Source organism: Malurus melanocephalus, unplaced genomic scaffold (assembly GCF_030028575.1).
Source record: "Malurus melanocephalus ecotype Western Australia unplaced genomic scaffold, MMel_1.1 scaffold_256, whole genome shotgun sequence".
NCBI classification, from domain to species: Eukaryota; Metazoa; Chordata; class Aves; order Passeriformes; family Maluridae; genus Malurus; species Malurus melanocephalus.
In genome coordinates, this window is record NW_026623488.1 from 88,442 (window position 1) to 100,561 (window position 12,120).

Below are 12,120 nucleotides of genomic sequence, written 5' to 3' on the forward strand. Positions count from 1 at the left end.
CCAAAATCACTGTTTATACATTTAAGCAAAGGCATTRATGTTCATTGGCTATAAGTTACACAGGTCTTTTATTAATTACTGTTCTATCTTTTTTTGGTTACATGATCCTCTTTCTTCTTATGCTAATTAGTCCACATGCTCGATTTTTCTCTTGAGTCAATGGTTGCAAACTCCCCCTGCCAGAATTACCTTTCACCGGGTCAGAGCTGATTCCAGCACAACTGGCTTTGTTAGTTTCTTCCTTATCTTAGGAGCTCTGCCAAATGTCYTTGTGTCCAATTCTGCATTCTTTGYGCCCACTGTCAATGGTACACCCTTTTTCCAAGCTTCGTACACCTCACTTGAAGGGAGAGATCACTGAAATATGTCTAGCCCAAACAAAGCAATTCTGTCGATATGCCATTTTTCTTTCTAGCACCTGGACATAACTCACAGCTCGATTAAATCTTCTTTCTGGTTGATCGGGCTTCAAAGTATACAAAGACCAAACATCAAAGAGCATAACTTCTTAAGAAAATATTTACCTATTCCACATTTTGCAGCAGCGGGAGCCCCTTGGCAGGCAGTAACATCACTGAGGATATAAATCCCCTCTGGTACTGCCCTGGTTTGAGGGTGCCACACCTTCAGGCTCACYTTGAGCTGCAATGTCACTGCAGTGACATGGCCCTGCCTTGACACCTGCCTGGCATTACTCAGTCTATCCCAGAGAAGCAAAAAAACCCCAAAAAATCCCCCACCGGTTCTCTTCTTCTAGACATCTGGTTAGTGCTGCTGGTGAAAGAACTGTGGTGAAAAACCTCGGACACAAAGGTCTGTGGAGCTTTGCTTTATTAGGAGTGCAGATGTAAAGAGTTCTAAGCAAGAGAGGTCTTTAAAATTCAAGCTGCCTTCTGATTTCACAGCTAGCATTACACTACAGCTCTGCTGTCTGCTTCTGACAGGCCACTGCTAATCTTCTACGACTTTTTAAAGTAGGGATACATATCCCTCACCAAAGCTGAGATTTAACACACAGCATTTCACTTTTGCTGAGATTACATTTATTATTCCTACTAGCATAGTTTAAAAGTTACTATTTTAGCCCTCAGGATCATGGAACTCGTTCCAAAGTAGTATTTTTTTTTTTAATTTAAGATGATGCCACGTTCCTTGGTTGCTGCTTCAGCTTTTAACTTCCTGGTTTTCATCTAGGCATGTGACTCTCAGTGTTGGCAGTCTCTTCCAATGCTTGACAATGCCTTCAATAAACAAATTATTCCTGATATCTAATCTAAACCTCCTCTAGCACAACTTGAAGCTGCTTCCTCTTGTCCTGTCAGTCCTATACTGGGAAAAGAGACCGACCCGCACCTCACTACAACGTCCCGTCCGGGGGATGTAGAGAGCTGTATTGCCTATTATTCCACCGGAGCGTTTGAAGAGTTTCAGGGTTTGTTTAGTTTTTTTTTTTATTTATTTTACTCTTTCTTTGCGTGACTGAAACACGTGGGTCAGGAAGGAAATGATTTCATGCCCTCTTCCAGCTCAGCTCTCTGGGCTACTTACATGACCACGCTCCCCGCCCGCCTACACCAGCGCCCCCGGGGCGGGGCCAGGCTGCAGGAAGCACCGCTGGGCCGCGCGTCCCCTCACATCCCCTTCTTTCCCCCCGCGGCTGCAGAGTGGTACGGCCTCGCACGGGAACGAGAGAGGGGGGAAGAGCGAACCATCGCGGAGCGCGGGGGAGCGCGGCCGGCGGAGGTACCGCTGAGGGCTGGGGCGGAGGGAGCCGGGGGTTTTCAGCTGGGCCGGCGGCTGACGCTGCCCCGAGAGGGGCGGAATGGGGCATGGCGGCGCTGGGCAGTCCAGCCGCACCGGGGTTTGACTCCAGGTGTACACATTAAAGTAGCCATTGCCCTTTAAACACCAGAGGGTGTGCGGTAGCTCTTGTTCCTGTGGGTAGCTCTTGTTCCTGCGCCTGGTTTTCCCGCACGGCAGGTATCGGGCGCTGTGGGGTCGGCTGGACGCCTCGGTACCGGGTGACGGCATTTCTGCGTGGGGCTGCGGGACGAGGTGCCTTACAGAGCTCTGCAGTCACATTATATGTGTATRTTGAGATATATGTRTATATATYTRTATCTATATATRTTTATACRTACACACAAAATATGTTATACATTATTATACATATATATAATAATGCGTATAAATACGTTATTTTACACATATATGCTGCACAATATATATAATAAAGTGTATCTATAAAACAATATGTTATACATTATACTCTGTAAGTATGTATATAATATCACTGCAGAGGTCTGTATTATATTCTATATTATGCATAGAATATCCGATATTCATTATAAATATATCTGTTTTATATTCTATATTATACATAGACTATCCAATATTCGTTATATATTTATATATGTAGCATATATCATACATAATATTACATATTATATTTGTTTTATATACATGTACGTACCTACACATGTACACACACTGCTTCTTATAAAGTTCAGGCTAAGCAGCTAAAAAAAAAATGAAATGGCAAATTTGGGTCAGGATTTTAAGCAAGAATATTTTTATTATAATTGATTTTAATAATTACATAAAATGTGTATAAAATATCATAAGTAATTACTTTTTTTTTTTTTTTATCCACCATCTCAGGAAGTGTTTTGACCAGGCTGGATGCAGCTCTCTGTAGCCTCACTTAGTGAAAGTGATCCCTGCCCATTGCAGATGTTGGAATGAGATGATCTTTAAGGTCCTTTCCAACCCWGGCCTTTCTGTGGTTCCATGACATTTTTAATAACAATGCTGTGCACTTGTGTTGCCACAGGTCTGGATATTTGAGCAGGAGTGCATTAGCCCAGCGGCCCCTTGTGGTCTTCATACAGTTCCCTGTATTWTACCAAAGAGCTGGGGATGCCAAGTTGCCCTTTGTACAACGCAAAAAGCAGGTCACCTGTCAAAACCTGTCCCGCAGGTGTTGGCAGAGCTGTTCTGCAGCCTCTGCCCTGCTCCAGCATGTCAGATGTGTGCAATTAGACCAGCTCTGGACGGGGTGGTGGCCAAGGCAAGGCGAGAGAGAAGCATTATGGCACAGTAAAGCAGCATCACTGCTTAGCGTGGTCCTCTGGTCCTGCCTCAAGTACTTGAACTCAGCAGACGCCTTCTGCCATCGCTTGATGTGCCTCTTGTTGAGGGGTCTGGAGGTGTTGCCTTCAACGAAGGTGGTGCTGTGGCACGTCTTGCTCACGCCATTTGACATACTGCCCCCTGACAGTGTAGTAACCCAAGGCTGATAAAGGGTAGGTGGAGGTGGAAAGATAAGGAGTCTTGTCTAAGATACGTAATTACATTGGTAGCAGAACCAGAATGAGTTTATTGACTCCTCTTTGAGGTGACATGAAGGTTGAGTTGACAACATCCTCGGTTCAGTAATGGCAGGACATGCACTTTCAGGTGAACACACTTTTTCCCTTAGAAGAATGATGTTCATTGTTTCTACCTCCAGCCAGCTGGTGGTTAAARCTCCAGGGGAAATTTTGCAGCAAAACCAGAGAGTGCTTTGCAGTCCACAGTGGTGCATAGTCGTGTTCATTGGCAGCTTAAACTAGATGAGCCCACTAGAGTAATTCCCAAAGTGAAAATGTTTCTGTGCCATTATCTGCCAATACTCATACTATTCCACATTACAGACATTATATCCTTTTCTTAAGAGTTGAAAGTAGGCTGTCATGTAAAAAGCAGGCTATTAATTTAGTGTTCTTGGAATGTTTTCTAATTGGCTGCTTTATTTTCATGTCTTTGTCTTTCTCCACCCCCTCCACCCCTCTCTAGTTACAGGAATGTGCCTGATTATTGCCACCATGTTCTCACAGTGCTCACAGGATCTGTTAAAGGTTGCAAATCTTCATCTCCGGAGTCTGAATTTAAACCTACATTTACAAAACCACAGAAGGGCTTTCAGCAAGTCACTGCCTGCATGTCGAAGGAAAGTAGTTGTTACAGGTATTGGCTTAGTGTCCCCTCTTGGTGTGGGGACTCAGTTTGTGTGGAAGCACCTTCTGGAAGGAGGCAGTGGCATTATATCACTAGATGGGGAAGAATATGCAARCATCCCATGTAGAGTGGCTGCGTGTGTGCCAAGGGGAAACAAGGAGGGTCAGTTCAGTGAAGAAAGCTTCGTGTCAAAGTCAGAKATCAAATCCATGAGTTCTGCCACTGTGATGGCCATCGGTGCAGCAGAGCTCGCGATGAAGGACTCCGGCTGGTCTCCCCAGTCTGAACAGGATCGCTTGACTGCYGGTGTGGCAATTGGGATGGGAATGGTTCCACTGGAAGAAATCTCTGACACAGCTGCCTTATTTAAAACAAAGGGTTACAATAAGGTCAGCCCGTTTTTTGTCCCAAAGATTTTAGTCAATATGGCAGCAGGCCATATCAGCATTAAATACCAACTGAAAGGGCCRAATCACGCTGTGTCGACCGCTTGTACCACAGGCGCTCACGCGGTTGGAGACTCTTTTAGATTCATTGCTGCTGGTGATGCTGATGTCATGCTGGCTGGAGGGACTGAGGCTTGCATTAGTCCTTTGTCTTTGGCTGGATTTGCAAGAGCCCGAGCCCTCAGCACGAGTTTTAACTCAAGCCCTAAAGCGGCGTGTAGGCCGTTTGATGCGCAGAGGGAAGGGTTTGTGATGGGAGAGGGTGCTGCTGTGCTGCTCTTGGAAGAGCATGGACATGCCCTACAAAGAGGTGCTAGGATCTATGCAGAAGTTTTAGGTTATGGACTGTCTGGTGATGCTTGCCACATTACAGCACCAAACCCAGAGGGAGATGGTGCATTCAGGTAAGAGCTGTATGTTGRTTATAATGGCTACTTCATATGTTAATTATAGTGGGTACATTTGTTTCTGTCATTGTATGTTTTTCATGGAGAAAGGCTGTTCAAACTTGAATTAATATTCCAAAAGCTTGAAAATCTGAAAAGTGAAAGAGCTTCTTGTAACATGGTGCCCAATTCTCTATTTTTTAGTAGGAGGGTGAAGGCTGTTCTTGGTGAATGAGCCTTTTTCCATAGAGTATGAAAACTTGCTCTATTGGAAAACACATAAATAAGTCTGAATGGAAACCTCTTTTTAAAGATGTTTGCGGTGGGAAAGAACCTTTACRGGTTCCACTTCACCCTTTGTCCATAGAGAAGAGAGAAGCCCCTACAAAAGTATATTATTTGTTGCAAAAAGTCTCAGGTGATTAAAGCTGTAGAGCACTCAGAGGGGCTAGTTTGTTAGAATATTCAATAATTCATTTGGATGCAGCTAAAAGCGTTGGTGCAGGGGCACAGCGGAAATACACTTTAGTTAAGGAAGGTAGTAAATTTTATTTACTATTTATTTATGTTTATCTCATCAAAACCAGTTCACAAGTAGATGATACTCATCTAATCATTATCATTGACCTAGTTAAATTGTCAACTAAATTACACATGTAAGTTGGTGAGCTTTGTGTAGGCTGAGTAGTATTGCTGGCATTGGAATCTTTTGTAAAGATTTAGTTTGCCTTATTCTGAACGTATGTGAATATTTAGTACCAAAATTCAATATATCACTGCACAAATAGATCAAACTTCTGCATGGTATTGTAAAGCTGTGTTTGCATCTTTATTGGGTTAGCAGATTTTTCTACAAGTGTAAATATACCATGTTTCCATCTATGCTATTTCATTCATATTTAATTGTTCTGCAGACTTGGTGGGAGGTGAGTAATCAGGAGTGTCTTATCTCATATTTTCAGACTTGTTCACCCTTGAGATGATATGGCAATATATTGTAATAGAATTTTTGTGTATTTTATGATTGCAGTAGCATATAAATTAAATTCACAGTAGGAAGAGTTAATCTGGGTATCTCCAAAATGTTGAGCTTTTCTACCCTTGAGATGAAATAATGCATTTTAATACTGTCTTCAAGCCAGTGTTKTGTTACTGCAGTAGTATATGGATTAAATCTTGAATGTATGTGCTTATCTTACTTTTCTGTAGGAATTTTATTTGCTACATCAAAAAAATTCAGAGGAATATATTTTTTGTCATCTTTTAATAACTACTTCTGTTGGCGGCTAATATGTATGTTGKAATAAACCAGCAGGAAAGGAGAGGCAAAGCCAGACTCAGAAATGTGGGTTTAAAGAGTGTCCAACACAAGTAATCTGTTGTCTTCTTAAGTGAATATATTCTTTGCAGATAATGTGTTCAACTAAATTAACATATCTCATAGYTATCAGTAATCTCTTCTGCCTGAATATTTTCTCAGTAGCTAGTGACAGTGAGCGCCAGTGGCCTCCACCCTAAGCTAAAATGGATGCATCTAAGGGTAGAAGGCTGTAGTAGAGACATTTAAATTTGTCTAGAAGTYCACGCTATCTTTTTTCTTTGAGCTTTCTTTTATTTCTTTATTTTTTATAAATTTCAAAAGAGTCAATGGTCTTTAGCTCAGAGGTGCTTGTTAGGTTATGTGCAAGGAGAGATGTCTGATTCATCTCCTTTCTGTGGAAAATTTGTGAGAAAATCATAGTATGGAACTGTGGTTCTTACATGGTTTTCATAAAAAGCCATGTTTTATAGAGGCAATCGCAGTGCACAAGTTATCMAGAGTCAAATGAAACATACCATGTCACGGTAGAAGACTGTGACTTTCAGTAAATTTCATTATGAAATGAAATATAAGAGTTTGTGCTACCTCCTTGACATTTTCTAGTCTCTGRGAAGCATGGAAAAGAATCTCACATGGAGGATGACTGCAGATTTTTTTCTWTCATTTTGCAATAATTTTGTTGGAGAGAGTATACCTCAATTTTTGTAATAAAACCAGTAGTAACGCTCTCTCAAATATTTTCAAATTTTACAATGCAAAGTGATATATTACTRTAGTCCAATAGGGAAGTCATATCTTCTTTTCTTCTTTTATTTTTCCCAGTTGTGGAACTTCTAACCGCAAGTCTGATTTTATAGTGGGCCTCACTTTTATTGTCTTCCACTGGTACCTAATGTAGGTGCTAATGTGCTTRGTTAGATGAGTTAACCTCTTGCCAYTTACATCTCTGCTAAAGCAGATTTTTTATTTAATAAGCATTTTCAAACAACTTATGCTTTTGTTCTATACATTTGACAAAAGTATATTGGGCAAATCAGCATTCTGTTGTCTTTTTTCCTTTAGGTGTATGTCTGCAGCAATAAAAGATTCTGGGATCAAACCKGAAGATGTAACATATGTCAATGCACATGCAACTTCTACACCTCTCGGAGATGCTGCTGAGAATCAAGCAATCAAGAGACTTTTTAAGGATCACTCGCGTAATATTGCAGTTTCCTCAACAAAAGGAGCAACGGGACATCTCTTGGGGGCTGCAGGAGCTATTGARGCAGCTTTTACTGCGCTGTCCTGCTACCATGGAATTCTGCCACCTACTCTAAACTTRGAGAAAACAGAGGCAGAGTTTGATCTCAATTATGTTCCATTGACAGCTCAGGAGTGGAAAACTGAAAAACGGCGTATAGCACTCACAAATTCATTTGGCTTTGGTGGCACTAATGCAACTTTGTGCTTTGCAAGTGTTTAATTTATGTTGCAAATGTTGTGAAAAAATGGCACCAATGACAATTTTCTTCACTGTAAATCTTTTCTCAGCTTTGAGAGTTGCTCATTTGATACATAAGAACTTAATTCACCGTAACATTTACACCAGTAATTCTTTCAGAAAGAAGGAACTTCTTTTACTCCTTTTAATAAAAATATATAAAAGATCTGTTCTTTGTGTGGTGAAGAAGTTTTTGTTGTTGACTAGAGCAGCAGACATGGTAAAACTGCATTAGAATAGATTTTTCTTCGCATGTGACAAAGAAATTGTTTGGAAGCATTTATGCAAAAGAGAGGCTGGCTAACAAGCTAAGACTCCATTCTTGATGAATTAACTGCATGGTTGTCGTGGTTTGACTGTGGCCAAATGCCAGGCACCCATGACAGCTGCTCTCTTGCTCTCCTCTGTCACAGCTGGACAGAGGAGAGGAAAAAAATCATTTAAGAAGGGTTCATGAGTTGAGCTGAGGAACCAGGAGAAAACACTCCAAAGGCAAAATGTTCTCAGCTTAGAAATATAATGAATTTATTACCAAGAGAGTCAGAGGAGGATAATGAGAAGTAAAATAAGCCCTTAAGGAYACMTTTTTWSTTCTCCCCACTCCTTCYTCCTTCCCACCAACAGTGCAGGGTGCAGGGCATGGGGGTTTTGGTCATCACCAGGATCTTCCRCTGCTCAGGGAGAGGAGTCCTTCCCCTGCTGCGCTATGGGGTCCCTTCCATCAGTGACAGTTATCCGTGATCTTCTCCAGCATGGTTCCAATCTCACRAGCAGCAGTCCTCCCAAAACTGCTACAGTGTGGGTCACTCATCCACGGGTGCAGTCCTCCAAGGACAGGGTGCTCCAGCCTGGAAGCAAGRGTCCCCTCTCTCCACTGGGTCTCCCCCTGGATGGTAGCATTCTGCAGGCATCCACCCAGTCCACAGGCTGTGGGTGGATTTCTGCATCGCCCATGGATCCCATGGGCTGCAGGGCCACAGCTGCTCCACCATGATGTTCACCACAGCCTGCAGAGGATCTTGGCTCTGGTGCCTGGAGCACCTCCTCCCCCTCCTTCTCCACTGACCTCGGTGTCTGCATATTGTTTCCCTCACATGTTCTCACCTCCTCCTCTTCTTTGGCTAGAAAAAAACAAACAAACCTGTGTCCACTTTGTTTTGATTTTCTTCTTAAATATGTTACCTCTACAGAGGTGAAACCAACATTTCTGATTTGCTCAGGCTTGGTCAGTAGCATGTCCATCTTCAGAGCCATCAGAGATGGGCTCTGCTGGACATGGTGGAAGCTTCCAGCAGCTTCCCACAGAAGCCACATCTGTRGTTCCCCCGCTACCAAAGACAAGGCCATTCAAAACCAACACAGTGGTGATACAAGGTTTATGACTGAGYTCCCCTTTGTTACCCACTCCATACAGAAAGGCAGAATGCTGCCTTTTTCCCATTGTAAGTTGTCTCAAATATCACAGATTTATGTGTWTTCTTCCAYRGAKGTGATAATCAGGTGACAATGATATAGACAGACATTCGTAAGATTTCTGGCACTGCTTCATTTTCTTTTAATCTTTATTAATTTCCATTTTTTATGTTTCTTATGTAGCCATGAGCTACCAGTGAAGGATATATAAAGCATGGCCTGTATATGTTCCATGTGGCACAGGGATAGGATTGATGGGTCATGACCTGTTTTGTTCTGAAATTTTGTACAAGCATAGTAAGGTAGATATTCAAGTATGGCATAAAAGATCTGAAAAATAGTTATACAGAAAGGAATAAGTATCTTGGGAAGTATCTGGTTTTCCTGCCAAAATGGAAAAGTAGAACTAGCAAAATTTGTCAAACAAGGCCTCTTCTAGGGGAAAAAAAGCATTAAAGAAATTAATCTGAGAGAACAGGARCACAAAACTAAACCTAAAGCTAAGGTATAATTTAGCTTTTCAAAGAATAAGTAAAAGATATTGTCTGTTCCTTCTGGCACCAGCCAGCATCTTAGCCAAGTAGTAGCTTGATTGATAGTGCAGATGTGAGTGAAGTTTGACATWCCCTGTTCATTAAAAGACTTTTACCAGCGTTCTTTTTGAAATTGTCAGTCTTAGCCTTTGACCTTTGTAAGTGGAGGCAAAGTAACTCATTAGATTTAAAATAAATGGCATTAAAAGAAGCCGCCCTGTAAGTAAATTTCATTCTGGAATGAGCTTACTAATGGGCTATCATGAGGCTGAGCTGTACCCTAAAACCTCATTATTTACACAAATGGTCTGAWTGCTGATATTGAACAGCATAATTTTTGCATTTGCTGTCTTTACTGAATAGAAAGTTAAAGAGGCTGATGTGAAAAATGCAGTTGGAGAATGATTAAAGACTATTTCAGAAGCTGAGTTCATACAGAACAATGCAGTCCAGAACAGATTAATGAATTATAAGCCTGAAAGCAAAATGATATATTACCAAAGGGAAAATGGGAAAGCATACAAGCGAGAGAGAGTATGGGAGTTTGCTGTCAGGGAAAATACCAACAAACCKCTTACCTTATGATAATTAACAGTGGCAATAGAATGAATGAGGATCTGCATTGCATGCAATACAAAAGGGAGAATATAAAATTCGACAATACCCTCTGCAAATGATATGCAAAAAGGAATTGATTTAAAGAGTTCAGACTCCAGGAGAGGGCTAGCAGGAGGGTGGTGAATATGGAGGAAATCATCCAGCAAACTTCTTCTGGAGAGTCTTTTTTCAGGTGGYTGTGATTCTGGGTGGAATAAGCAAWGACTAGATAGTGCTGCTTTTTTAGTGGACTGGAAGTAGAGTCTAACTAAACTCACCCAGTCTTGTTACATAGCTGCAGACCTGTAATTAATACTGTGGCAGAGATGCCTCCTTTTCTCTCTGATAGCAGAGATCATGGCCCCAGGAGTGCTAGGTACAAACTGTAGTGTGCCAACCGTGAAAAGATAGATGATACTGTCACAGAGAAAAATAAAACAGAAACTGAAATGATGAAAAGATATTTCTCCTCTCTTCAGCCCACTGCAATTTAATGATCTGGTGCAGGTAACCTTTAAACCATGACAGCTTTGTGACAATATTTATTTTAGGTGTTTTGATTACGGATCATTTTAATATGCCTAGATGCAGTGGTAATGAGCCCTGTAGAAATTCCAGTTTAAAAAAAATAAATATATCCCAAGTTTAATCCYAGTCTATTTGAATTTTGTTTATATAGTTTTCATTTTTATGTATCATTTTTTGGAATCATCTCTTTTTATCACATACCCCACTGAGCTGATCAGGGACTRCTTACTGCTAATTACTGCTTTATTATGGTAGCTGCAAACATAAAAGGAAAATAGATCTGTGAAACTAACAAGCAAATTGACTAACATTTTATAATAATGCTTTCCCTTAAAATGTTCTTCTCCTCTTCAATGATAGAGAAAGGTAAACATCCAGAGTTTGGATATAAAAAGCTTCAGACTTTTAGTCTTTTAAGTTGGAGTTACCATCTGATAAGCAAAATTTGGAGATACTGGTAGAGTGTTTATTTTGAAGCATACTTCTGAATGCTCCAGGCAGGATCAGAGAGTGGCTGAGGCTGGAAGGCACCTCTGGAGATTCCCTAGTCCAGCCCCACTGCTCCAAGCAGGGCCACCTGGAGCAGGTTGCTCAGGGCCATGTCCTGCTGGGTTTTGAGTATCTCCCAGGATGGAGACTCCCCAGCCTCTCTAGGCAACCTGTGCCAGTGCTCAGTGTCTCACTGAGAGACTATTATATTCTCACTATAAGAAGTTTCTTACATTTAAATGGAATTTCCTGTATTTAAATTTGTGCCTGTTGCCTCTTACCCTTTCAGCAGACACTACTGAGAAGAGTCTGTCTCCCTCTTCTTCATTCCMCCATCAGGTATCAACATTTATATATGTTGGTAAGACCTCACTGGGACCTTGTCTTATCCAGGCAACACTCCCAGCTTTCTCATCCTCTCCTCCCATGTCAGATGCTCTGGGTCCTTTATTTTTGTGGCTCTTCACTGGACTTATTCCAGTGTTTCTCACATACTGGGGAGCCAGGACTGTTCTCTGTTCTGCAGATAWGTCACTGTYGAGTAGAGGGGAAGGATCATCTCCTATGARTTGCTGCTGCTGCTCTTCCTGATGTGGCCCAAATTTTGTAACAATGATGATTAATTTTAACTTGTTAGAAAGCCAATTTCCCACCTGAAGTTATTGAACTGTAAAGAAATATGCCAATATACATTTCTTATAGCCAGTACCTCTGTGTAGGAGGCACAATAATTTTAGTATGACAGCTAATATACAGCTATATCAAACTGGTAGCATACAGGCTATTGYAGACCAAGGTCTCTGCCAAAATATAATAGAAATGAAGTGAAATAAAACAGCAATAAGAAGGATTGAAAAAACACCTATGTCCATGAAGAGCTGAAGAAATGCAAAAGAGGAACAATAATTGAAAAAGAGATTAATAT

At 41.3% G+C, this 12,120-nt stretch overlaps 1 protein-coding gene across 2 annotated transcripts; it reads left to right on the forward strand.

The window, feature by feature from the left end:
* The first annotated feature begins 1,550 nt into the window (after window positions 1–1,550).
* OXSM (3-oxoacyl-ACP synthase, mitochondrial) lies at window positions 1,551–7,794 on the forward strand. Of its 2 annotated transcripts, none has more exons than XM_057375711.1 (3): window positions 1,551–1,743; window positions 3,838–4,849; window positions 7,215–7,794. In XM_057375711.1, exons 2-3 carry the CDS (start codon window positions 3,846–3,848, stop codon window positions 7,615–7,617), a joined length of 1,407 nt encoding a protein of 468 aa, XP_057231694.1. In that variant the 5' UTR covers window positions 1,551–1,743; window positions 3,838–3,845; the 3' UTR covers window positions 7,618–7,794. The 2 variants fall into 2 exon arrangements, with proteins under 2 accessions (XP_057231694.1, XP_057231695.1); XM_057375712.1 differs by lacking the exon at window positions 1,551–1,743 and adding an exon at window positions 1,960–1,980.
* The last annotated feature ends 4,326 nt before the right edge of the window (window positions 7,795–12,120 follow it).